We start from the raw sequence: 27,931 nt of genomic DNA on the forward strand, positions 1-27,931 counted from the left end.
TTTAGATTTAATAGGAAAGGCTAGTACCATTGTCAATTTTCGAGTATGCTGGGTGAGGCAAGAGACTTGGGTCAAAGGATTTGAATGTTATTTGCCTGAGATGGGGAAAGACTCTAGGTGGGGAAATTAGCTACCGTTGCATAAAGTACACACTAGATTATACAAATCAACAGGCGTAGCCGCAAATATGGTAAAAGGTAAAACCAGAGACTAATTAAAAAAACAGATGAGACTGAATAATTTCATAGGAGTTTCTGCGCTATGTCTAAAATTGTGGTGGTGTGTAACTCTCCAAGCATTCAGAAAGGACAAGGAGAACTGAAGAAAGAAATAAGGTAGAAAAAGAATACAGTGGACCACAGGCAAGAAAATACTAAACACCTCAAGTACTTAAAAATGGGAGGCTATGCCCCAATGGCAATTATTGCTGTAACAGCCCACAGCTCACACATATTTTTTCCTTTTTAAAAATTAAAAAAAAAATTGAAGTGTAGGTAATTTACAATGTTGTGTTAGTTTCAAGTGTACACACTTATTCTTTTTATAAGGACCCTTAGGCTGCAGTAACAGCTTAAACAAGTTGTTAAAAAGTACTAAAACAAACAATTAACAAAATCTCCTACCCCCAAATTGCTCCAGGGGGCTCTCCCATCCCCAAAGGCACAAAGGAAGGTTTGCACGCTCTGAAAATGCACGTTTGTACCTTCATTTGGCCAACGGCGCCAGTCTACCAAATACAGTAAATAACTTTTTCCTTTCACAATATTGGGACTTCGGGGCTTACAGAACACCTCATCTTTACGACCTCATTTTAATGGGCGCCCTTACTGACTTGGTACTGACACCTCAGTCGAGTTCCGCCGCGACCACCCGAGGTGTGGCCGGTCCTCGAAGCCCGCCCAGTCGTAGGGCAGCTGAGGCTACGAGCCAGGGCGCTGGGCAGAAAAGCCCAGGAGCAGAGCGACCAGGTCCTACCCGCGACACCGGGTCTACCAGCCCCGCGACGTCCGCGCAGGCGTACGACGCCCGGCGAGACGAGGACGACGCCGGAAGTGTCCCTCGGCGCCCCGGATGCGACCCAGCGGCGGCGGTTGCCAGGGCGACCGGAGCTTCCAAGAGCCGCGGGTACTAGCGATTGGCGGCTTAGAAGAAGTTTCCTGTGTCGGGCTTTATCTGCTGGCGTCGTCCTCTCGGGGTTCCCAGAATGTTCTTTTACTTGAGCAAGAAAGTGAGTTTCCCGGGTTTCCCGGAGCCGTCGCTCCTCCTCTGATCTCTCGACCTGCGGGCGATTCCCGCATCCTGCCGGAAGGGCCATGAGTGGTGATCCCGGCTTCGACGTCCCTCCGCCCACCTTCCTGCATGGTCCAGCCTCGAACCTCCGCCTGATGGTCTCCAAGACCCAAATAATCCTTGGCGGAGACAGCAGCCCTCTCGCATGATTCTTTCCCATTCTTGCCCCTGGTTAGGTCCTTTTGGGGGGCCTGCAGGGCTGATCACTTCGTGCTGCCCTGTCTTTCCTCCTTCACCTGTTGCTTATCCAGGTGATTTAAACTCTTTGGATCATCACAGGCCTCTGGGCAGGAGAAAAGTAATAAAAAGGTACCCAAAGTGTATGCAGAAAGGGAATATGAATTGATGATAATAGATTTATACTTCCGTTATCCCTACCCCCTTTTGTTTATTTTTTAAAAAGTATTTATTTGGCTGCACAGGGTCTCGGTTGCAGCACGCGGGATCTTCATTGATGCCTGCGGGATCTTTTGGTTGCGGCATGCGGGATCTTTAGTGTGGCATGTGGGATCTAGTTCCTTGTCCAGGGATTGAACTCAGGTCCCCTGAATTGGGAGTGGGGAGTCTTAACCACTGGATCACCAGGGAAGTCCCCCTCCCCCCTTTTAAAAATCCATCAGGTCACTCCCCATTGGGTTCCTTTGCAGTCACTGTCCTTCTCTTTGTGGGCAGTCCTTTCTTTCTTTCCCAAATGGGCCCAGGGCAGTTCAGGGGACTATGCTCATTTTCATAACGGCTCACATTTCTGCAAGGCTGGCCGTTTTTCTTCTTCAGGCTTCGTGTCCTGTAGACTCATTCCCAACCCCTTGGTGAAAAGCTGTGAGAGTGGGTGTGGTTGCTTTTCAGATTGCCATTCCCAATAATGTGAAGCTGAAATGTATATCTTGGAACAAGGACCAAGGATTCATAGCATGTGGTGGTGAAGATGGATTACTGAAGGTTTTGAAATTAGAGACACAGACAGGTAAATGAATGCAAGCCCAAATGTTTGAACTTGATGGAAAATCATTTGGTCAGAGAGATTTGCCCATGGTATTTGTCAGTATGCAATTCTAATTCTTTCAAAAGGAAAAAGAACAAAACCCCAAACATTTTGGGGTGTTCTTCTAGAGTATTTTTGTAACAAAGTTCAGAAAATATTGAATGTAAACATCAGATGGCTTTTGCTGAAATTATTGATGGCAAATGAAAATGAATGAAGAATGAAAACTAAGTCATTATGTTGTTTTATGCTATGTGTATTGGTTGTGCTATATAAATAGGAGTCTAAAATAAATAAAGTAAAATAAAAATGATGTGAATCAGCATTTCAGTAAGGTCACAAAAATCTCACGTTTTGGTAGATTATTTACAGGCCTGTGTTGTCCTTTCCACTTTTCAGATGTGTTAATAATTATGCACCTAGTTCCCAAGAACAGAAAATGGGATTAAAAAAACCATTTTTAGTAATAAGTCTCTTGTGTTTTACAGCTTGATTTCTCTTTTTCTAGTTCTCTGGAATCATAGCAAACAGTTTCACATTTCTTTATTATCTAGTATTGCTCTAGGTTGGAGAGCTAGACAATTTCCAGTCTAAATTGGAGATTTAGATAAGGAGATTGGAGTTGGAACCTCAGCTCTGCCATAAGACTTCTGAATGTCTTTCAGCAAGTTGCTGAGTATATCTGGGTTTTAGTTCAGTCTTTTGTAAAATGAAGGTTGAACTAAATTACATTTTGGATTCCTTACAGCATTGCTTCTCAAGCTTTATCAGGCATAAGAATCATCTGAAGAGTTTGTTGAAACAGATTTCTGGACCCAAGCCCCAGAGTAGATCTGGAATTCGGTCTGAGAATTTGCATTTCTAGTGATGCTGGTGTTGCTGAATCTCAGACCGCACTGCTCTACAGCTTTGAAGTGGTAGTTATAAATATTTATTGAGCACTTTCTATGTCTGGGGTGTTTAACCTTCACTATCTAATTTGACTTCACAATAATCTTGAGAGGTAGGTATTCCAGATGAGAAAACTAGGTGCTGATCAGTTAATAACTTGCCCAAGGTCACACAGGAAATAAGTGACACAGCTAAGATTTGAAGTAACAGGAATAGAAAAGAATTTTATTTGAGCCAAACTGAGGACTATAGCTGGGGAGGCAGCCTCTCAGACAGCTCTGAGGAACTATTCCGAAGAAGATGGTTTTCAGCATGGTTTTATCTCTTGTCAGAGCAAAGAACATCAAACACGACAGGGATACACTCCTTCAAGGAATATATTTGCTTCCTACACAGCAAGTCAGTATGGCTTTGGCACCTGGGAAGGGAGCCTTATCATCGAAGGAGTACAAGCATCGAGGTCCCAGGAAGGGAGGCATTGATCTCTGTCTCCAGAATGGACATTCTTTACTTCTGGACAATGCACACTTTTCTTTAATGGTTAAAGCACATATACAAGATATGTGTGATAGGCTAAAAAACAGACTGTTCTAATTAGCATAAAGTTTAAGCTAAATAATATGTAAGCCAGAATGACTTCCCCATACCTCAATATGTGAACATTTCTTCCATCAAAACTTAGTTTGTTTCACTTTCAAAGCCTCGTTTTTACCCACTATGTGGAGGACTCATGACAGCCTAAGCAAAGAGAGAATAATTGTTTTGATGTGCTAGATTAACTATATGAAATAAAAGGCAAATTTGGAAGGTAGATACTTATGTACCAATCAGAGTTTGGCTTCTGATGTTTAGTAATTTAATCTCTCAACACTTTAGTTTTCTTAACTGTGTTGAAAGAAAATTTTTGTCTCTGTTATATTTCTCAAATATATGTAAGTATATGTACATATACATATTTTTTTGCCTTAAAATATGTGGGAAGTTTTAGTTACATTAAGAAATGCATTATGTTTAATATTGAAGGCTTTTCAAGAAAAAAATTACTTCATTTCCTGTTCTGCACTTAAAAAAAATATATATGTGCTTTTTAAATTGGTATTTTATTTATTTATTTATTTATTTGGTTGCACCAGGTCTTAGTCGCAGCAGGTGGGCTTCTTAGTTGTGGCTCACAGGCTCCTTAGTTGTGGCTCGCCGGGTCCTTAGTTGCAGCATGCGGGCTCCTTAGTTGTGGCACGCGAACTCTTTGTTGCGGCATGCATGTGGGATCTAGTTCCCTGACCAGGGATCGAACCCTGGCCCCATGCACTGGGAACACATAGTCTTATCCACCGCGCCACCAGGGAAGTCCCTGTTCTGCATTTTTGATGAAGTGTGGTTAGAATATTCTTTGAAATTAGTGAGCAAGATGGAAAATAGTTTCTTGAGAGCCTTGGAATATGGAGTAAATTATTTGTTTTGGTAGTTAATGAGTGTAAGTCATGTTGAAAGAGATAAATATGAGAAATATTGTTGGATGATTCTTAAAAGGTCAGTCTATTGTATTTAATAATAATAGTTGTGATGCAACAGATCCCTCCAGTAACAATCACCAGATACTGCATATGCCGAGTACATTTGAAGCACTACTTTGCATCCCCTGTGGTGGCATTCCCAGTTTTCACTCCCTTGCCTTAGAAGGAAAGGAACTAGAATCAGCATTTGCCCCAGCTTCTTACATCAGGTTAAGATGGGGAGGCAGTATCCTTCTTCTCTCACAGGCCAACTTCCACAGGTTTTGCTGGAGCCCACCTCCTCTCACCTTCTCAGGGACCTCATCACTTTTTTATCCTCTCTCTATTCTTGGAGTATCAGTCTGCTTTCTCCCTCTTTTTTCTCCCTCACCAGTGACTTTCATTTTCCAAATCTCATGGACAGCTTTTTTGGGTTCTTATCAGCATGTGACCTTTCCTTCTGTCTTGAACCATTATTTTTCAAGACAAAAGGAGAATAGAAATGTTTTAAATTATTGTTATATTTATACATATGGCTTTCCCCTCCTTTCCTTTCTGGTAAGTTCTCAGTCTCTTTACTAGATTCTCCTCTAACTGTACGAATTCCTGAGAACTTGGTTCTGGGCTGTCTTCGTTTTACTTTGTCTTTAGACTTGTTCTTTCGTTCCCTTAGCTTTAAATGCCATCTTTGGGGTGACGATTCCTAAATATATCTCTGTAGCCCAGTTCTGATTTTTCAGACTTGGACATCTCCGCAAGAATCTTTCACAGGCATCTCATACTTACTTTGTTTAAAACTGAACTCTTGACCTTCTCCCATATATCTTCTTTCATTTCTCTCCATTTCAGTAAATATCTTAAATTTCACCCATTTGCTCAAGCTACAAGCCCCCTTCTTCTCACTTAACATCACCTTCATCAACAACCCTATGCTTCTATCTCCAAAGAGTATCTGAATCCATCCTTTTCCTTTGTCCCGTGCTACCTCTCTAGTCCCAGCCACTATCAGCTCTCACCTAGACTGCTGTGAGAATCAGCCTCCCTCCCTTCATTGTTTCTTGCCTCTTTCTAGTCTATTCTTCACACTCCAGCTATTGTGATCTTAAAAAAAAAAAAGGAACCAGATCATGTTATTTCCCTGCTAAAAGTCTCTAAAGGGCTGCCAGCTTGGGCCAGAGTTGCTTGTGGTGGGGTTTGAGGGCAATTGCCCTGACTAGAGATGGCATCTCTTGCTCTTCCTGCCACTGCTGCAGAGGGTGCAGTCTACTCATCTTCATTAGAGGAGGTATCACCCTAAAGCAAACATTCGGGTCAGAGAAAAAGTGTTCCAAGAGCATACAAGCCAACTGTAGCCACCTGCATAGTCCTTCAGGAACTGCAGGCAGTGGGAGTGCCTCGACCTTCCGACGTGCCCATGTAGCGAGACGGACGCGCGAAGCTTCTTGCCTTTGTTCTAGAGATATCCATAATCCACACCAACTCCGTACCTAAAGAAAGCTCCAGAAATACCAGGTCAGGTGTCCATAGCTGTACCCATGGATGTGCACATAGTCACTTGTAGCCCATCACGCAGAGAAGCAAGGCAATCAGGTGATCCTGCCAGGGAGTCTGGAGAACCCATAGCAGCTCCTTCTCAGAACCCCACCCTCTCTTCAAGTGTTACCAAAATGTCTTCCATATATTTTGATCCTGCTTGTCAAACTTACTATGCAGCACATAACAGGAATTTCTCTTGGAGTTGGGCTGCTAACAACTTTTATGGATGCAAATAAAAGCTAACAAGTTTTATGAATGCAAAGTGTAAAAACAGATATTTATGAACGTCAGCCGGGTTTTCCTAAGATAAAGGTGCTCAGAGATTTAGTGTGCTTGGTTACTGGTGTTCTGAGCAGGGTCTTCTGTTCTCCTTTGTTGTATCTCTCATTCTCAGTCACTTTATGACAGTTTAATCTTTTTTTTTTTTTTTTTTTTCGATACGCGGGCCTCTCACTGCTGTGGCCTCTCCCGTTGTGGAGCACCGTCTCCGGACGCGCAGGCTCAGCGGCCATGGCTCACGGGCCCAGCCGCTCCGCGGCATGTGGGATCCTCCCGGACCGGGGCACGAACCCGTGTCCCCTGCATCGGCAGGCGGACCCTCAACCACTGCGCCACCAGGGAAGCCCCCAGTTTAATCTTTTTAAATCCTTTGGACTTTTTGAGCTTCTGGGGGATACTTTAGATGGTTGGAATTACTGATTTCATTCTGAAATCCCTCTTCATGGGTTTCAAATGCCTTCTTTTTTTGGTGCCTCCTTTCATCATGCCTTTTAATTCCAAGGGTTATTGGTATGTGCTTTTTAATGTAACTCAGTAGAGTCTTGGGATCTTGGTGGCTTTACTCCACCTCATTGAAAACTTTTGACTTTTTTTTTTTGGACATCAGAACTTTCAGGTAGGTTTTGCAGGTATTTTCTGCACGATCAAGTTCTGGAGTTGCTGCCAGCAAAAGACAGTGTTCAGATGTGGATGCCGTTTGTTCACCATGTCAAGTAGAATTTCAAAAACTTATTGTCATCTGTCAGAATATATTTTGTCAGGAGTCCTGTACTTTGTGGTTTCACAAAGAGAAAACATACCCGCTATGCAGAATTGTGAATTCAGACCATATAAACAAATGGAAAGATGGACCTACTTCCTCACACTTTCAAATATGTTAGGTCCTGCAAACCCTTGGAATCACATATCACTAATTTTACTTGGTTACAGTGACTATGACTATAGGCATTAGAATGGATTTTCAGTGCTATAAGTTAAGAAGAATGTTTGTATCAAATTTTTTTTAGAAGAGTAGAATAAGGCTTAAGTGTGTAGTACAATCTTTAAAAGAGTCAATGAGTGAAAGAACCCTCTGTTAAAAGAATAATGTTCAACCTAACATGTATGTCAACAACATTTATTTTATCCTAATTGTTTGACAGATGATTGTGATGTTATATATGTGTATTATTGTTAATGTTACCAAGACAGTAACTGGATAATTAGAACTAATGGTTTTAGAGGAACTCAGGTATTTTTTTTCCCTGAGATTGTTTTCAGAATAAAGAATATTTTTCATAATTTTTTAAGATACATGTTATCTGAAAGGAGAATTTTCTTCAGCATCAACTTTTATAATTCCCACTCTCACAAATTCTTAAGATTTTCATAAATTTGTATTTTTAAATGAATGTTTTAAATGTTATATTTTACATGTAACAATCAGATTTTCTAAGTGAAGATTCATTTACTGAGATGACATTTTATATTATTGTATTCTTCTCTATAGTATGATTAGTAATCAAGGAGAATAAGTCACTTCAAATAAAAAACAGTCTTTAAAGGCTTACATTGCACTTTGGATAAAATCTAAAATTTTTATCACTTCCTGCAAAGACTTTATCATTTTTTCTGTGCCTATCACTTCTGCCTTATCTTGTGCCATTCTCCACTAATTCAACCACATAGGCCTTCTTTCAGTTTGCCAAAGGCTCTATACTTCTACCCAGGGGCCTTTGTACTTGCTGTTTCCTAGCCTGGAATACTTTCCCCCCTACCTGGCTTGGCTTTTCCCAGTTTCTCCTTCAGTCTCAGTTTAGATATCGTTTCTTCAGAAATCCTTCCCTGGTTCTCCCTTCAGTCTAAATTAATCCCCTTCTGTTACTGTCTCCTATTATGCCTTTACTTCCCCAGTTTATAATTTTATATATATGCATATATATTTTTGTGGGTGTGTGTGTATTTAATATCTGTCCCCTTAGTAGACTACAAGCTCTCTGAGGGCAGAGGGCTTTTGTTCATCATTTATTTTCAGAGTCTTCCACAGTGCATAGAAGAGTGTAGACATTCAATAAATATTTGTTGAATGAATGAATGAATGAATGAATGAATATAAGATTCTGCAAAATCTAGTAAAAACTAGTTTCCAGGCTTCGGACGCACAGGCTCAGCGGCCATGGCTCACGGGCCCAGCCGCGGATCTTCCCGGACCGGGGCACGAACCCGTATCCCCTGCATCGGCAGGTGGACTCTCAACCACTGCGCCACCAGGGAAGCCCCAAAGTCTTTGCTTTTTGATCGCTCTTATGCTTTAAAATTCTCAATCTATATGTCATAAATACTTCTATTTGTTATCTTTTGGCAAGGAATAAGTAGCAATAATAATTACCAATATATTCAGTATACTGAATAAACAGTGTTCTTTTATACATTTTGCTTTATTTTGCCAGAATAACATCTTTGCAAGGGGGTAGGTGTTATTGTCCATGTTGAGAAAAACAGATCAGGATAAAGCATGCTTTAAAAAAAATCTTTCTAGGGGCTTCTCTGGTGGTGCAGTGGTTGAGAGAGTCCGCCTGCCAATGCAGGGGACACGGGTTCATGCCCCGGTCCAGGAAGATCCCACATGCCGCGGAGCGGCTGGGCCCGTGAGCCCTGGCTGAGCCTGCGCGTCCGGAGCCTGTGCTCCACAACGGGAGAGGCCACAGCAGTGAGAGGCCCGTGTACAGAAAAAAAAAAAAAAACTTTCTAATATTGTCCAGGAATAGGAACTCCTTTCAAAAAAAGCAAGAAATATCAAAATCTTATAATCTGTCACTTTTATATATTTTCCATAGTATTTTTTGTTTTTGTTTTTGTTCTAGATGATGCAAAATTGAGGGGTCTTGCAGCCCCTAGTAACCTTTCTATGAATCAGACTCTTGAAGGTCATAGTGGTGAGTCATGTGAATTTTTAAATCATATTTGAATAGTATTATCTTTAGGTATTTAGAAACCATCTACTTAATGCAAAAATGTCATCATTTTAAATGATGGTAATATTTAAAGTAATCATTTCTATTTAGCCATAATTAACACAGCCTAGAATCATTCAACAACTTTCACATGATTAAGTAACATCTTCAATAGTTATGAAAAAAAGTAGCTGTAATTTTAAATATTAAAAATACTGTTATCTGTCTATGGATAGGATATAATCCTTTTTTAGAGTCTGTTTTATAGTCCCAGATAAAAGTAGACTAAAGAGACCTGACAACTGAATGTACTAGATGATCCTAGACTGGATCTTGAAATGAGAAAAACAAGTATCTATAAAGGACATTATTTGGACAATTGATAAAACTTAAATGTGGACTGTGGGTTGGAGATAATATTGTATCAGTGTTAAAATTTCTAATTTGTAAAATAGCTTTGAAAGAGAATGTCCTTGTTCTTAGGAAATATACAATAAAGTATTTAAGGATTAAAAAAACTAAAAAAAACACATTTGTTCCTATAACCCAGAGGTTTAAGAGCTGCTCAAGAGTGTGTTACTACTAGAATGGAAAACAAGGTGTGGTGCAGGCGGAGAGATTAGGGGACATATTAATGACAAACAAATACCACCTCCCCCCAAAAACAAGTACTTAGTATGATGTCCTTTGGGCATAATAATCTTGGGGAGTCAGGCAAATTGGGTAAATCTTACTTACATTTGTTTCGGTCATCAGATATATGGCAGCTCTTGCAGCTGATCATAATTGGTACCTTAGCTGGCATGAAATAGGAATAAACATGAAAATTAGTATTATGCATTATTGTAGAAATGAGTGATAATAGTAACTGCATCCTATGAACATTTTTGAGTAATATTAAAGACTCTTAATTGCTGTTTGTTGCCCAGGAACAGTATTGATTTTAACATGCTCTTGGTGTTTATTATAAAAATATAAATTTGAAATTAATTGTAGCTCTTTTTTAGTTTCTAAATTGTCTTATAATTTTTTAGGTTCTGTTCAAGTTGTAACATGGAATGAACAATATCAGAAGTTGACTACCAGTGATCAAAATGGTCTTATCATTGTTTGGATGTTATATAAAGGTATCTTAGGAGAGCTTATTTAATCTTTCCCAAATTGGAGTCTGGATTACAGTATTTGAATGGGGAAATAACATCTTTGAAATAGACCCTTTTTAACTGGCAGTAGGAGTTCACAGGGGTGATATTTCTGGGTTTATGGCTTCCTACTTCTCCCTTTAACCTTACTTCTTTTGAACGGTGACCTTGCGTTAAGAAAGTGAATTATGTGACTGTTGGTTATCTTCAAACTGAACTTAGGCTCTTGGCAGAATCGTTTCTGCTTGAGATAGCTCTTTTTTTCAGGTTTCCAGTAAGATTAGTTTCTCTGTGGTCAGTGGCTGGAGTTAGTTCAGCAGATAAAAACACATTTATGAAGGTGTCAAAGGCAATAATTAATTTCCTTTAATGAGTCAGTTAACTTCCTTTTCCTTCTTGGATATAGATTTTATCTCAGCTCTGACTACTGGCTCACAATTTGTGTCTTTTGCCCACAAGAGAGAACAAGAGAGGGATTAATTTAGGTGCATCACTATTACCAGAAAAATAACTCATAAAACATGTTCTCTTGGGGCCTGTAGCCATCATCTTTAAAAGAACAGTGTACCTTAGTTTATGTGTTTTGTTTTAAAAACATTTACGGTGTATACCTTTAAAAATTCTTAATTAAAACATGCTGTAGTACACAAACTCATTTATTTTTAAAGTTTATGTCTGTGTATATGTGTGTAGTGAGTAGAATGTGAAAATATAGGAGATTAAACTTTGTCTTTTTCCAAAGTAGGTCTTCTCTGAGCCTCAGTCTTGATGGATAATACCCTGCTCTGACTAGTTATTCCATGTTACATGATTACTTGCTTGGCTTCAGACTAGAATTCCCTGTACCAGAATGTAGTAAAGCCTTTTAAAAAACAAAAAGAAAACAGAATAGCTCTGTGATTTGCCTCACATTTGGTTACACCTTGAGACAAGTCACATCTCACTCCAACCCCATGTACAAGAACGTTTTTGTCACTCAGCATTAGTGATGTGATATCACTAATGTGATATGAACTGTTTAAATTTTTTTCAAGCAGTTTTAGAGCTTTTACATAATATGCTTATATTTAATATGCCTATAATTAATCATTGGAGAGTTTGTGCATACTTATGAAGTAATTGTGGTTATTTTGTTCTTTCCTTGGTTATTATCTGAGGTGTACTCAAGTGGGAAAAGTCAGACTTTGAGAAAAATCAATTGTTTCGGCCTTCAGAAGCAAATGAAGTTTTGTTTTTTAATTGACAGAAAAGAAGGAAGAAAGAAAGAAAGAAAGAGAGAGAGAGAAAAAAAAAAGATGGGCATTTATTGTGTTTTCTGTGATAATCTTTGAAGCAATTATTAGTCAAGGCCCAAGTTTTTTTTTCATCTTGTTCTGTTGGATTTGAAGATTTCATAGTTAAATGTCTCAGGTTGTAGAAAGCTTTGCAGTTATTTATCCCACAGTGTATTTTATGGAATGTTTCAACTCTGAAGTACCATTTATTAGATATGAAAGTTTTGACTTGTCATTTGTTTTTCTTTGTGAAAACAGGCTCTTGGTATGAGGAGATGATCAACAATAGAAATAAATCAGTGGTTCGAAGCATGAGCTGGAATGCTGATGGACAGAAGATATGCATTGTATACGAGGATGGGGCTGTGATAGTTGGTTCAGTGGATGGTAATGCATTTTTGCACCCAGAGCTAAGATCAAGATTTAGCTGACATTTTTAATCTTTAGAGGTTTAAATTAATTATCATATGTTAGCATTCTGACAGAAAAATAAACATCAAAAGAGAAAATAGTTACTGTAAAATTTGATGACATTTAAGAATTACTTATTTTTAAGTATATTCAAGTAAAAAATCTGTTAAAAATTTTTTTTCTACAGTAGGACTGGAAAAAAATGAATTAATTTCTCAGAGTTATTTTAAATATGTCTACCTAATTATATGATTTATCTTTACACTTGTTAGACTGTATTGTAAATATGTAGATTTTAGTTTCAAAAAGTATATAGAGGGCGTCCCTGGTGGTGCAGTGGTTGAGAGTCCGCCTGCCGATGCAGGGGACACGGGTTCGAGACACGAGTTCGTGTCCCGGTCCGGGAAGATCCCATGTGGCGTGGACCGGCTGGGCCCGTGAGCCATGGCCGCTGAGCCTGCATGTCCGGAGCCTGTGCTCCACAACGGGAGAGGCCACAACAGTGAGAGGCCCGTGTACAGCAAAAAAAAAAAAAAAAAAAAAGTATATAGAGATCTATCACTTTTTAAAAATTGAGATAAAATTGACATATAACATTAGTTTCAGGTGTACAACATAATGATTCAGTATTTTTATTGTGAAATGAAATATTATTTCATTTCATATTGTGAAATGATCTAGTCTTTTTTTAATAGAACTGAGCATGTCATTGTTTGTTGTGTTTTGTAGCCTTCAAACCTATGTCTTTAAAATTCTAGTTCGTAGATAACACTGGGCCTTCTGAGAGTCTGTACCTTTGTTTTAGTGTGAAGTTCTCTCTATTAAAGAAATAATTTATTAAAAAATTTTTTTTGGTATGAAAAAATCTGTTTCTGAGAGTCTGCAAAGTGACAGCTGTAGTTCTAGGCACTAGATACAACAAAAAAATATTCCAGATCTAGAGCGGGAGAGATGGATAAATAACCAAGCAATTACAATGCGTTGTGATAGGTACTAAGACAGGGAAAAGACAGCAACATGTAGAAGAATTATGTAACCTAGACTTAGAGGGACCAGGGAAGGCATTGTAAAGGAAATGATATCTGTGCTGAGGCATTAGCCACAAAGAAGGTTGGTGTGTAGAATGTCCTAGGCCTAAGAGATAGCATTTAAGGAGGTCCAGAGGAGTTGAACTTAGCCATGTTTTGGGATATTGAAACAATTTTGAGAATCAGTATAGTATAATGCTAAAGGAAGAAGAGCTGTATGTGATGAAATTAGAAAGATTAGCAGAAGGCAGATCATGCAGATTATAAGTTATACAAGGAGTTTGGACTTAACTCTAAGAGCATTGGGAAGCCAATGAAAGGTTTTTTTCTGTTTTGTTTTTTGTCCAATGAAAGGTTTTAAGAATGGGAGCAATGTGGTCAGATTTGTTCTTTAGGAACATCTCTATGTTTGCAATATGAAGACAGGAGAAAGGTAAGAAAGATGGGGGCAGGTGTACCAGTTAGGAAATTACTATGGTAATTCAGGTGATAGATCGTGGTGGATGGTAGCCTGAACCAGGGTGACGACAAAGAAGATGGAAGTAAGTAGACATATTCTAGAGATACTTAGGTAGTAGAACAGATAGGACCTTGTTATTGATTGGGTTGGGGATGAGAGGATGGAAGTGTCTAGAGTGATATCCAGGTTCTTAGCTTTGCCACTGGATGGATGGTGGTTGGTACCTTTCATTGAAATAAGGGATGTGGGAAAAGACTGGTTTTGAGGGGAGATTTCAGTTTTCAGCATGTTGATTTTGTCATCCCATAGGACATCCAAGTACATATGTCTAGACCACAATTAGATATATACGCCTGCAGCTTAGAAATATCTGGATTGAAAGCATAATTTTGGGAATCACCAGCATAGGGATGGTAATTTAAACCATTGGAATAGATGAAAAACCCAGGGGCCATCTGTAGAGTGAGAACCAGCACATTTAATGGATGGATAGGAGAAGAGAATTCCATAAAGGATACTGAAAAGTAGAAGTCTTGGAGATGTCATAGAAACCAAGAAGGAAGGAAGAGGTGGTCAAAACAATAAAAAAGACAGGGAGGGGGTGGGAAGGAGGCTCAAGAGAGAGGGGATATATGTACACATATGGCTGATTTACTTTGTTCTACAGCAGAAACTAACACAACATTGTAAAGCAATTAGACTCCAATAAAAAAAGTAAAAACATGAAATAAAATAATTTAAGTACTTAAAAAAAAAGGAAAGAAAAAGAAAAATGCATCCATTGGATTTATCAAGAGGCCATCAGTGATCTCCACAAAGGCAGTTTCACCTTCCCCACAGTGGAGTTATGGGGCAGAAGCCAGACTGTGTTGGGTTGAGGGTTGAGTGCGAGGTGAGGGAGCAAAGATTACAGTGTGGAAAACTCTTTCAAGAAGTTTGGCTGGGAAAGGAATGGTAGAAATAGGGCGGTAGTTAGAAGGGAACTTAAGGTTGAAGGAAGAGTTTTTTGTTTGTTTGTTTTTATCTGAGGTGGTAGTTTTGAAGAGGAATAGACCTGAGTATGTTTAAATGCTTATAAGAAAGGGCCTGGAGAGAAGAGTTTAAAGAGAGAGAGAAGGGGAATTCCCTGGCGGTCCAGTGGTTAGGACCGGGTGCTTTCACTGCCAGGCCTGGATTCAATCCCTGGTCGGGGAACTAAGATCCCACAAGCCGCGCTGCGAGGCCAAAAAAAAACCAAAACCAAAACCAAAAAAATACAGAGAGAGAGAGAAAATGTGAATAATCAGTAGAGGGAGATCTTTGCAAAGCTCAGAAGGGATTAGATCAGAGAATAGGTAGAGGGATTAGCTTTAGATTGGTGTCTGGTTGGGGACATACCTCTTCCTTTGTATTAGGGGGCAAAGCAGAAAGGATAAGTGTGGGTTCAGTTATGTTCTGAATGTTTGAAAGTGGGAATGGGGGATTTCTTTTTTGAAAGCTTTTATTTTCTTTCCAAAGTAAAAGATGAATTCATCTGCTATTTGGGAGTGAGGTCCTGAGTGAGAATTTAGAAGAGAAGGGAGAAAGTTGGAAACAGCTGCTATTTCAAATGCTTAGTGTGTGTTTGACACATAGTAGGTGCTCAGTAAATATTTAATGACTGAATAAATTGAACAAATGCATGAATACTGTGAAGAATGTGAGAGCTCTTTAGGGAAACAGAGATTTCTAGAACAGTTGTTAGAGAATCATGACCTTGAACTTTTAAGGAAATAATTATGTTTTATGTTTGTTTTAGGGAATCGCATTTGGGGAAAAGACCTGAAGGGTATACAGTTATGTCACGTAGCATGGTCCGCAGATAGTAAAATCTTACTTTTTGGAATGGCAAATGGAGAAATACACATTTATGATAATCAAGGGAATTTTATAGTAAGTACATATATTCCTTACTTTTATTTACACAACTTTGTATGATTATTTTATATATCATTCATATATGTATACACATTCATTTATTATGATAGTTTGCGTAATCAAGAAAGTCTTCAATTCAGGGTTTTTTTCCCAGTTGTCTAAAAATTCATTTTATTAAAAAAAACCTTCTGGGTTGCTTCAAGGTAAATTAATGCTCTTAGTTCTGATATCCTGGTAGCTGGGAAGGACAAGGCTTTTCAATACAAGGCTTCAGTGTATTGAAGCTGAGGGATGATGGGTAGGATGATGTGCAGTTTGATCTTTGTGTCTTCAAATACCTGAAGCCAAAGGTGACATGAGATACCAAAGGTATTTTTGTAGCAAGGTACTAGATTATAAAAAGGATGGAAGATTTAAACAGTAAGGGACAAAAATCAGGTCCTGGAAAGAAGGCAAAATAGAATAGGCTTAGGTAGCAGAATCTCAAGAAAAACTCTAGCTTTGTGAGATCTAGCTATGATAGATCTCTGATCTTACTTATGGGCCTGTTTTATTTTTAGTGAGGGTTAAGACGTTACATGAACCCATTCGTTGGTGGAAGTGATAGTAACCAACTTTTACATGACACTTTGCTATTTTCAGAGTAATTTTGTATACCTTTGATCATTTGAGTCTCATAAAAACTCTATGAGCTTTTTTGAAATCCTCATTTTACAAACGGGGAAAACTGAAACTCAGGTGATTTGTCCATGGTTGGTAAAGCAGTAAGTGATGGAGCTTGTATTCAAAACCAGATTTTTAAATCCTATTTTCAGTGTCTTTCCATAATACTCTGTTCATACTAATCCCTGTTTTAAAATATACAATACTAACTAACTGATTTTATTTAGATGAAAATGAAACTGAATTGTTTGGTGAATGTCACTGGAGCAGTCAGTATCGCTGGAATTCACTGGTACCATGGCACAGAAGGCTATGTGGAGCCACACTGCCCCTGCCTTGCGATTTGTTTTGACAATGGCAGATGCCAAATAATGAGACATGAGAATGACCAAAGTATGTAATTTTTCTTTCTTTAATGTGGAGAATTAAAAAAAAATTTTTAAATTATTCTTAAGATTATAAATTTCTCTAGGCTAAATATTTTACCACAGTTGCTTTCTTTTTGTTGACTAGATCCTGTTTTAATTGATAGTGGCATGTATGTAGTAAGTATCCAGTGGAACCACACTGGCAGCGTGTTAGCTGTGGCAGGCTCCCAGAAGGCCATCACCCAGGACAAAGATGTAAACACTGTGCAGTTTTACACTCCATTTGGTGAGGTAAATGTATTCAAGGTTTTGTCTTTCTTTCTTTCCATTTAAATACGCAGTGAATAAGGTAGGGGAAAGAAGAATGGAGGAAGCGGGTATAAACCTGTCACATTTTTTAAAACGGACATTTTAAGTAAAAATGATGAACTATCAGGTGTATGTCTTTGAATAATATCCTTATGTTATAAGCCTTCATTTTATCGTGGAATTTATTTTATAATCTTTACATTTAGAAAACCAGATGTTTCATATAAGAAATCATTAGGGAGTAGTTATTGAGAGTATTTTCTCTGTGATCTGAATATGCATCTCTTTACAGCTGATTTTTGAGTTGTTTTTAGTGTAATTTAGCTGTTTCAGATTAATCTGGGGGGGGGTTTAATATGATAAATTAAATGTGCTGTCTATCCTTTTCCCAAACTTCTAATTGTTTCAATTTGTTGTGGAATAATAGATTATTTTAAGAAAATCTCTTTATAATTAATCTTAGGTGATGCTACATTAAAATATAAACATTTTTTCATAAATAACATATGGTATCCTTCTCAATAGTATTATTAATAAATTTAATTTTTGAAGAGAATTTTCTTGAAACAGCAGTGGAAAATATAAAATAGGAGAATTAACATGTTGTGCATTTTAAAAATTTAGAAAATGAGAACTTATTAGTAACTAAGCTTAATAATTTTTACCTATTTTATTTTCTTACTTTAGACTATATTCAGTCTCTTTTGAGTATCCTGTTGGTTTTTATAAATTCACCTTAGACTTCAATAATATTTATTTTTGGCTACACAAAAACCTATACCAGTTTCACTATGTTAATACTTTTTAATATATTTTAATAAATTCTGTTAGGGTAAGTAATGGTGTCAGCTGATTCTGAAAGTTACCCAGCAGAATGTGCTCTGGAGAGTATGTAGTCTCTGTACTTTGTCAACTAATAATATTTCTGGTAGATGTAAAAGCTAAGAAAAAACAAAAAGTATAGTTCTCAAGATTCCTAAATAATTAAAAATTTGAATTCTAGTTATCTCAATGTTTATAGCTTTCTTTTAAATTCATGTTCTTTATTCGTTATTTTTGTTTGTTGCCATTGGCTTATTTATCATTATATTATCTTATCAGCTTATTTTTGTTAGTTCAGTCTTCTCCAAGTATAAAAACATGCATTCAAAGGCCTATTTGCTTTATCTTGCAAATCAACTGTTATGTGTTAAATTGAAAACTGTAAGTGGTTTTTGGTATAGTTGTAATCAAAGGTATCTAGCATAGGTCCTCAGGGTATTTAGTCATAGTATTTTTTGAATGAGTGAATATGTGGGGTATTTATTTTTGGATCTATGTTATTAGAAAGAACTTGGGAAGAAATTAACTAAAGATTGAAACTTAAGGAAAACCTCAGGGAAGAATTTACTTTTGGTTCTGAGGGCTGGGATCTTCTAGTTTTCTCAGTGTGGTCTTAGCCATGGGAGGGGATGACAGAGCATGGGGTTTGTAGTCTGGCTGACCTGACTTTGGCTTTGAATTCCGTTTCTACAGTGTGGTTTCACTTAGAGAAGTTATTTAACCTCTGAGACTCGGTTAACGTATTTCCTGAAATAAAGGTAACATCTCATGGCACTGTTGTAAAAATCAAAGGAGATAACTCTGGGGACATGTCTACAGTGTTCTTTCCCCGCTGCTGCCACCGCCTGGCGTGTTTCTCAGAGTTAGAAGATGGCCTTATTCTCCTCCTAGTATGGGTTGTCAGTACCAAGAGTGATGTTGTGAGACCCTGCTTTTTCCTTCTGGTTTTGTACAGGCAGCAGGACAGATAGAGTGGACCCTCCTAGGTTACAACTTTTTTTTTCCCCATTGGTTTCCCTGGCAAAGTGGAGTTTAATATATTAAATTTGATTTTAGAGCATAACTGCTTAAGAACGAGGGATACCAGTATAATTTATTAAAATTCTTGGGATTATACTGTTTTGTCAAATAAAACATAGATTAAAAATGTTTTCTTTCTTTGTCCACATTAAAAAAGTCTTTGTATTCATTTATTCATTTGCTAATTTAGCCATTAAATATACTGTTAGTATATGAAGAAATTCACTTGAAGGCATGATACATTTATTTACTTGATATTTTTTTGAGTACTTGTTTACCAAGGAATCTATTAAGGGATAGGGTAATAAATGTGAATATGATAAAGTTAGTGCTCTCAAGTAGCTCATGGTCTAAATTCTCCGGAACCGTAGAGGCAGGGAAGAAGGCAGGAAGTAATATTTAAGTTGTTCCTTGACGGATGAATAGGAATACTCCTGCAGGACAAGGAGTAGTAGGATGAGGGAGTCTTGGGGAAAAGGAAAGGAGGATTTCAGGCAGAAGAGATATTATATGGGCCCAAGGAATGGAGGCACAGTAATTCCCTCATGAGGAGAGCACAGTAATTCCAGCTAACTCGTAAGGTGTTGAGCCACAGAGTTTTGGGCAAGTGGGGAAAGTCACTGTATACTATCCTAGAGAATGTACTGGTGGGGAGCTATTGATTTTTAAAAATTATTAAGCATTTTTTAAAAGCAGAGTAGGACATGATTAGATATGTCTTCTAGAATGATAATCATGGCAGTAGAGTGGAGATTGAATTGGAAGGGCAGGAATGAGAAAAGAGACAAAAGGGAAAAATTGCAGTTAGGAGGCTGTCACCATAGTTCAGTCAAGAAAGAAGGCAGTTGTAGTGGAGGATAGAAAGGAGTGAAAGCAAAATGCTTGGCATCTGGTTGGCTGTTGGGGGTGGGATGGGGCCTGAACGAGAGGAAAGACTTTAAGGATTGAGTTTATTACTCCAATATTTCATTGATTCTAAGAAGCACAATTCTTTACAACTCTAAATTGGGATGCATCTTAAAATCAAAGTTGTCCTATTTTTAGCTAGCAGTGTGTTTTTCTTTCCTAAGTTGTACATAAAAATAAAGATGCGTATTTAAATCTCTGGCATCTTAGATTTGATGAAATTTGATATTGAATTCTTTGGCTATAGTTTGTAAATTTCTCCTCTCATATGTTTGCTTTACATTATAAAAATTGAAGGGAAATGATTTGAAGTTTGTAGCAACCTTTCATAAAATAATTTTTGTACCACTTTTGATCTCTGTGAAGTGATTGGTGGTATTTTATTTAATTGTGATACTTTAGGTTAAATATAATTACTTTTTTCAGCATCTGGGTACTTTGAAGATTCCTGGAAAGCAGATGTCTGCACTATCTTGGGAAGGAGGTGGACTGAAAATTGCACTAGCTGTTGATTCTTTTATATATTTTGCAAATATTCGACCCGATTATAAGGTGAGTATTAAGAGCAAATGTAAAAAAAAATGTTTTTTATGATATAATTTTGTTATAGCTGAAAGTATAATGTGTGTTTCTTGCATATATTCATAGCCACATTGTTTTATAAACCAGTTGAAAGGAGGCTTTTTTCAGTGTGAAGGCCTTAGAACTGGTAAATGTTCCTGGAATACTATATTTAATTAGTAAAATTACTCCAACAGTGTCAGGGTCTCAGCAGGAAACAGATGGCAGAAAGGAGTAATTGAAGAGAGATTGATGAAGGGTTTATTACAGAGGGATGAGCAGAGTTAAGGGGACCAGAAAGGGATGACAAAGCAAGCACCCAGAGACTAGCAACAGTGAGCAAGAGAAGGAAGTATTGTTCCTGGAACCCACCAGCTCTGTGGCTACGCAAGAGGGTCTACTCCATAGGGGCACAGCCACTGCTAGCTGGCTGGGCAGAGACAGCCTTGGGGAGTAAATAATTCAGCCCATCTCACCGCCTGCTGGTGCCTTCTGTTGGCCAAGCCCAACTGGAAAGCAGAAGGCAAGGTAGTCCTGGTAATGGATTTCATAGAAGTCAGCCTCCAGGGCACGGAGCAGGCCAGAGAATGGCGGAGAATGGATCAGAAGGGGAAAATGAGACTAAGCAGCATAATGACTAATCAATATTTTGCCTTAAATTTAGCATTTGACCCATAACAAGCTGTGAAGTATGAGACTGAGCTGGTAAACTACTAAGGATAGTTGTTGTGAGAAGACTTATGTATCTAATTTTTAAAGGTCAAGCACCTTGGAGAAATGACTGATTCTAGGACTAGGGCAGGGAAAATGCAAGATAAGCCTGGAGCATCTTATAGTGCCAGAAAGTAAGGAAGTGCTCAAAAAACAAAAGGATGGGGTACGCCAAAGGGACAAGGGAGCCAGCCTGAAAGAGCTCACGGTGGCCAAGCCTGGAACAATTGGAGCAACAAAATAAATGATGTAACATTGGATTGTAACCCAAATTATACAACAAATGTCCATGAGTACAAACTGATATCAATAAATTGTTTAAATAAACAAATGGGGGAGAAGAAACAAATCTTCCTTACAGAAGTATTCTAATTTACTAGACACCACCCTGCCAGCAGGTGGAGCAAAGTCCCCTACCTCGTTCCCCCAACTTGAGTGTGAGCTGCATTTAGTGACTTACTTCCAAAGAGTGGAGTATGGAAAAAAAGGGGGAAAAAAGAAAGTGACTTTACAGTGGAGAAACCTGGAGAACACCACCTTGTCCAGGCGATCGAGGTTAGCATCATCAGTGACGTCACATGGCTATCACTACCCCCTGATGTGATGTGATGAGAAGAGGTCTTCACCTGTGGGGTGATCTTCCTAAAAACTGGTAACCCCAGTCTAAGCCTGAGAAAAACATCAGACTAACATGAATTGAGGCACATTCTACATACTACCTGACCAGGACTCCTCAACACTGTCAATATCATCAAAAACCTGGAGAGACTGAGAAACCATCATAGCCCAGAGGAGCCTAAGGAGACGTGACGACTAAATATAATAATGTGTTCCAAAGGGGATTCTGGATTAGAAAAAGGACATTAGGGAAAAGCGAATGAAGTCCAAATTGAGTTTGGAGTTCTGTTAATAGTAATGTATCAGTGTTGGTTTCTTAGTTGTGACAAATGTACTGTGGTAATGTAAGATGTTAACAACAGGGGAAAATGAGTAAAGGGTTAGGGTACACTGTATTAGTTTTGCAACTTTTGTATAAATCTAAAATTATTTTAGAGTTAAAAAGTTTATTTTAGAAAGTAATCACCATATTACTTTGAATAGTAAACACTGGAGACTTCCCTGGTGGTCCAATGGTTGGGACTCTGCTTCCACTGTGGCAGGGCGTGGGTTCGATCCCTGGTCGGGGAACTGGGATCTCACATGCCCCACAGCACGGCCCCTGCCCCCCGCAAAAAAGAAGAGTAAACACAGTGTTAATAATGTAGACACTGAATATTGATTTATTCAAAATTACGTATAAATTTGTTGGGAGAGGGAAAGCTCTAAGTTCTGTAATCAATCCACATGTGATATGGAAATCAATACCAAAACAGTTACAGCTAAAATAGTTGTAAATGGCTACCCCAAGGAGGAAATTAGGCAGGGGGCTCCTGCATTTTGTTTTTGTGTTAAATAAGCCATGTAGAATTATTTGACTATAAACTATGTGCATATGTTACTCTGATAAAAACAAATATAAAAAAACGTGGATGGGAGAAAAAAGGCAAAGCCGCTATTTCTGAATTTTGGCTTCAGGACTCAGAATTGAACTTTGGCAGGGATCTCTCTTGCTGTTGTCCCCCAAGCAACTGTTATTGACTATTGAAAAATCTGAAATTTTCACCACTGAAGCTTAAATCTTACAAACTAAAATAAGGGAAGTTAAACCAAATTTATTTTTGTGGTACAGTTTTTTTAACTGTCTTTATTACTTTTAGATTTGTTATTTTGGTGAGAAAAGAGATTAAGCTGAATATTCAGTCCTTCTCTCTTCCATTTCTAAAGAATTTATTTTGTCAGCACCGATAAACCACGTATCTGCAGTATTTCTAGAGGAAAAATATAAAAATATAATAATATGACTTTCCCAACGTTAATTGCTTGCTTTTTCTTTCTCTCTTTCTTTCTCTCTCTCTTCCTTCCTTCCTTCCTTCCTTCCTTCCTTCCTTTCTTTCTTTCTTTCTTTCTTTCTTTCGTTCGTTCGTTCGTTCGTTCTCCCTTCCTTTCTTCCTTTCTCCCTTCCTTCCTTCCTTCCTAACTTACTTCCTCCCTCCCTCCCTTCCTTCCTTGCTTCCTTCCTTCCTGTCTCTCTCTTCCCTCCCTCCTTCTGTTCCCTCCCTTTCCTTCTTCCTTTCTTCCTAGTGGGGTTATTGCTCAAACACTGTAGTTTATGCTTATACCAGACCTGATCGTCCAGAATACTGTGTTATATTTTGGGATACAAAAAACAACGAGAAATATGTTAAGTATGTGAAGAGTCTCATTTCTATTACTACTTGTGGAGATTTCTGCATTTTGGCTACAAAAGCTGATGAAAATCATCCTCAGGTAGGTGTTCCTTGATATCTTAAAACTTAGAAGGGTTAACTACTTGGCAGAATTGGGCTATAGTTCTCTGTCTTCTCAAGCATGGCCTCTGTACTGGCAGGTACAGCAAAGTATTGGGTCTATTGGCCATGTCTGTCTAGACCTCTGTTTGGAAAGTTATATGACTCCATTGGTTCTGTGTCCCCTGATTTTTTTCTCCAATTAGTTAAGCCATTGGCAGTTTATATTGACCTGTACTGAAGCTTTTTGTCTCTGAAATATATTTAAAATACCACAATTCTTTTCCAATTTAAAATTCCATAAGTAGAAATGAATAACCAGGTGTCTAGTACAAATGCTCAAGAAATTATGTAACAATGGCCATTTATAACAATTTGGGTAGCTTTGACATTCAGAAATGTACTTTTATGTGGACTTATATTACTTTAAAAGACAGTGTCTCATAACATACAATAAATAAATAATGCCCTTTAAAAAAGTCTGCTAACAATTTAAATATTTGCAGAAGTATGCAAATTTTTCAAGAAAGGACTACCAATGTCTTTGGCTGTGTTATAAATTATTTCATCCCGTTAAAAAGTATAGAATTTTTAGTTTAAGGTGGCCATTGAGCAGCCACATTTGGCTCTGTTCTCTCCTGAAACTGACTGAAACAACAGGAAAGGTATTTTTTAAAAAGCTATAAGCCCATAGGGATCAGAAAGGGAGAGGAAAAAGCAACATAATTTTGGAGTTTAGAGAGTAAGGAGGTTAGTGGTAATTACCTTAGCAGACCCAAGAAAATGGAACCCTCAGCCATCAGTGGAGAAAGAAAGAAGCAACGAGTTTACATCACAGAATCCCAGAAACACAGGACTTGGTGGTGGTACCTGGTAGGAGAAAGAATTGAACAGAAAAGGGATTTGGAAGTACCAGAGATTATGCAGGCAGGAGAATACTTTGGGAAAAAGAAAAAGGGTCATATAAAGGAGCAGATTTCTAGATCCCCTCCCACTACTGAGCCTGTGGGCAGCTGCCCTTCTAACCACGAGGGAGACTGGTTTACCCTCCAGAGAGGATACGGAGTCCCTGCACTGAAGGGCACCAAGCACAGGGAAGGGTGGTGGAACTCTTGCTGAAAACAGGGCAGTTAGATTAATGTTACCGCAGTCTTCATTTCCCACTTGGTTCCAGAACAGATTTCATGGGATCAGGTATGATAATGGCATTTGACTTGTCAACCTCAATACTTTGGAGAATTGCTTTCAAAATTCTGAGGGAAAATGATTTCCCACCTTGAATTCCATACCTTAAGCAAACTACTCATTAAATATGAGGGTAGAATAAGACATTTTTAGATGTACGAGATCACCAAAAATTTACCTTCCGAGCTTTCTTAACTTAGGAGGTTATGGGATATGGTTTACCAAAACGAAGAATAAACTAAGAAAGAGGAAGAAACCAGGTAACCTGACAACAGTGGCGTGGAGTGGTACCAGCTGGCAGTTGTGCACACGCCTAGGGAGTGAGTCATCGAATGAGAGCAGCCCAGTGGCTCCAAAAGAAATTCAAGATGAAATTAGTAGAATAGTTAATGTGGTTGACCTCCTGAGGGACACATAGATAACTGGGAGACAACTGGGGACTTGAGTTAGTAATAAACACAGAGAAAACTAAGCAAAGAGAAAAAAATAAAGGCAATTATCCACGCCAGGGAAAGCTTTAAAACATGCTTGGAAGGAAAACAAATCATGTTATACTTGCCTCAGCTTCACTGAATAGCATTTAGAGTCAAAATGATGTATTCACTAGATTTTTAAAAAAATTGTTTAAAAATTGAACTATAATAACATTTTAAAACTTAAATTCTGATTTAACAAGACTGTAGTGGAAAGATGAAGTGATGGGAGTGTGCTCCTGTGTAATGGGAGGCTGGGAAGGAGGGGTGAAAGTAATGGTTACATGATGTCCTGAATTGAAACAAAATAGAACAAGAAGTAGCATTGTAAACATGTTACTTACATTTGTGGAGGTAAATAGCAAAAGAATGAATTACAGGAGCTGAAAGTAATTACTCTAGGGAGCAAGAAATGGGAAGTTGGGGGACTTCTATTTTTAGTAAGATGTCTCATTTGATTCTTTAAGCTATGAGCATGTGAATAATAAGTATGTAAAACATTTATATTTTGTGGCAGTAAATAAGCTTGTTTTAAGTAGTGGAAGAGTAAATTATGATATTTTACTGTATTTTTTTATCATTTAGTTTACGTTTATGAAATTAAACAAGTTTTACTTGAGATACTGAGAAAAGAAGTCTGTGTAAATAGTACGTTGAGAATTGGTTATTTGAAATTATTATTCTAATCAAGAAAACATCTATGTAAAATATTATTCTTAGTACTAGATATAGAGAAGGTGACTAACAGCAAAAAAATTACCATTAGAATAATCTGATGTAAAGTGTGCATTATGTTCGATTATTTTTCCTAATATTAATCATTGATAATTGTGTATGTGTTAACCACTGGGCATTTTAAGTTATTTTCATTGGGTTGGGTTATGTTTTTTTCTGAATTAACTGAATTTTTCTGAATTTCTCATGTCATTTATATATTGCTTCAAAGGAGGAGAACGAGATGGAAACATTTGGTGCAACGGTAACAAATTGTTAGCTCTTACATAGCTGGTTATAGGATAAAAATGAGTTTTGAGGTTATAGCTGACCAGGAATTTTAGAAGTATAAAAATGAGAAGTAGCCAGTGTACTTGTGTTTCTTAAATGGTCTCTTAAAAACCAGTGTTCCACTATATTGAGAAATCAGCCTTAGTTTAATTTTAGTGCATATTTCTTTACTTTTGTGCTGTAGATTATCTTTGCTGTTCTTTGTATTTAATTTTATCAATGCTTTCCATGTTAGTGATACTTGAAAAAGAGATAAGCATGGTATGTTAAGCATTATTTCTTTTACAACACATAAGCAGGAGTTTTGATACTTTCTGTTTTATTTGTTCACAGTTTGTGCTAGTTCTTTGTAATTCTATTGGCACACCTCTGGATCCCAAATACATTGATCTTGGTAAGGAAATGTTAATATTTACTCCCTCTTTAATCAAGTCTTATTTGTAAACTAATTTTAAAATGTAACAATGGTATTATTATTAATTAGAACGGTATTCTCTAAAACAAGGATGAACGTACTTCCTGGTTTGCCAGGTTCAGGTTCAGTACCAGTCTATGCCTGTTGTCATGGTAAAATTACTAGTAATGCCCCATTTCACTCTCAGAAGGATCCTGCTTCATACAATAACTTTTAAGTTCACTCTGTCTAAAATTCACAAGAATCTCACGCCTGCTGTACTGCCATCATTTGCTTTAAATGGGAAATACAATTGTATGAGAATTGGTATCCAGTGTAATGATTAGTATGTAATACACTGAGGATTATAGAAAGAATTCTGCCATGAAACCACTTTTATTATTAATAAACTGCCAAGTACCTCTCTTCCATAAAAAACACTTTAGCTGCTTGTTAAAGTGAGTTTGCCCTGTCCAGATTTTTCTGATGAAATTAGTTTATTAATAGGGACAACTTAAAAAAATTCCTGACTTTTTTGTTTTCAGAAGACATTTGTTTCTTTAGATTTACCCTTCCCTCTATCCAATAGCTATGAAAGTAACCATAAAAAATTCCAAATCTTATTCTTAGTATTTTGTCAAAAATTGTTACCAAATATTTTGTTGCCAATTTCACTATAACTTCCAAAATAATGATTTTCTTTTAAAATGTATATTAGTTTATTGGATATGGCGTTAGAAAAAATAGTAGGTTTCAAAAATTGAAAACCCATTGAATTATCTTCTGAATCTGAGGACTAGTCTTTTTTGTTTTTAGATTTCACATTCGGCCTTAACAACTAAATGTTAAAGTGTGCCTTCTAAGTATTTTGCTAAGGTATTTGGGTGATACGAGCAAATGTGAAGAATACTTACTGGCCTCAAAGATTTTAAACTGTATGTTTAGGGTCTTGGTAACTCACTTTTAAACATTGAAACTTTTCAACTTCTTGTCTTATGTTCAGTGTTAGGTATGTTTATATGTTTCTCGCAATATATTTATATATGTACATAAATGTTAGTGTTCTTTGTTAATGTTAATATTCCTTAGCTTAAAATTATTATACTTACCACATGAATATCTTCTTTTTATTGGAAATAGAATAGTCTTAAATCTAAGGGATGAATTCTGTCAGTCTTCAGATTATATGCTTTTTCTTTTAATATCAAAAGTTTTAACGTAATATCATAATGATGATAGGGTTAGCCTCAAAGTATTTTAATCACATGCAGTCTATGTTTTCATAAAGCCAGATGTAAATCCTTTACCTTCATAAAATGGCAAATGCTTGAGGGCATGATTATTTGTATTTTTGAGTCTTGAAACTTTTTTTTTTGTGGTCTCACTGGCTGAAATTTTACCAAACAGTTCTTTCACTGGTCTGCGGTAAACTCAGCCGAAAATTCAACATTTTTGCTTCACACATATCCTGTGAAATTCCTTTTTTAAGTTTCTATGCCAAATTTTCATGAGGACTGGAGGCTAAAGCAAAAA

The 27,931-nt window shown here is 37.5% G+C and overlaps 1 protein-coding gene and 1 pseudogene across 1 annotated transcript in view; both read left to right on the top strand.

Annotated features, from left to right (window-relative positions):
• Positions 1–1,093: 1,093 nt before the first annotated feature.
• WDR35 (WD repeat domain 35) overlaps positions 1,094–27,931 on the top strand; it is a 59,610-nt gene continuing 32,772 nt past the window's right edge. Inside the window, exons 1-11 of the mRNA XM_060027059.1 lie at positions 1,094–1,228; positions 2,137–2,254; positions 9,315–9,386; positions 10,439–10,531; positions 12,079–12,207; positions 15,497–15,630; positions 16,506–16,671; positions 16,792–16,937; positions 20,130–20,255; positions 23,157–23,342; positions 26,338–26,398. Coding sequence (XP_059883042.1) covers positions 1,205–1,228; positions 2,137–2,254; positions 9,315–9,386; positions 10,439–10,531; positions 12,079–12,207; positions 15,497–15,630; positions 16,506–16,671; positions 16,792–16,937; positions 20,130–20,255; positions 23,157–23,342; positions 26,338–26,398 — 1,255 coding nt within the window. The 5' untranslated portion in view covers positions 1,094–1,204. The remainder of the gene's footprint in view (positions 1,229–2,136; positions 2,255–9,314; positions 9,387–10,438; positions 10,532–12,078; positions 12,208–15,496; positions 15,631–16,505; positions 16,672–16,791; positions 16,938–20,129; positions 20,256–23,156; positions 23,343–26,337; positions 26,399–27,931) is intronic.
• Positions 2,275–7,352, top strand: LOC132435341 (E3 ubiquitin-protein ligase RNFT1-like; annotated as a pseudogene).

This window comes from Delphinus delphis, chromosome 12, assembly GCF_949987515.2.
Source record: "Delphinus delphis chromosome 12, mDelDel1.2, whole genome shotgun sequence".
NCBI classification, from domain to species: domain Eukaryota; kingdom Metazoa; phylum Chordata; class Mammalia; order Artiodactyla; family Delphinidae; genus Delphinus; species Delphinus delphis.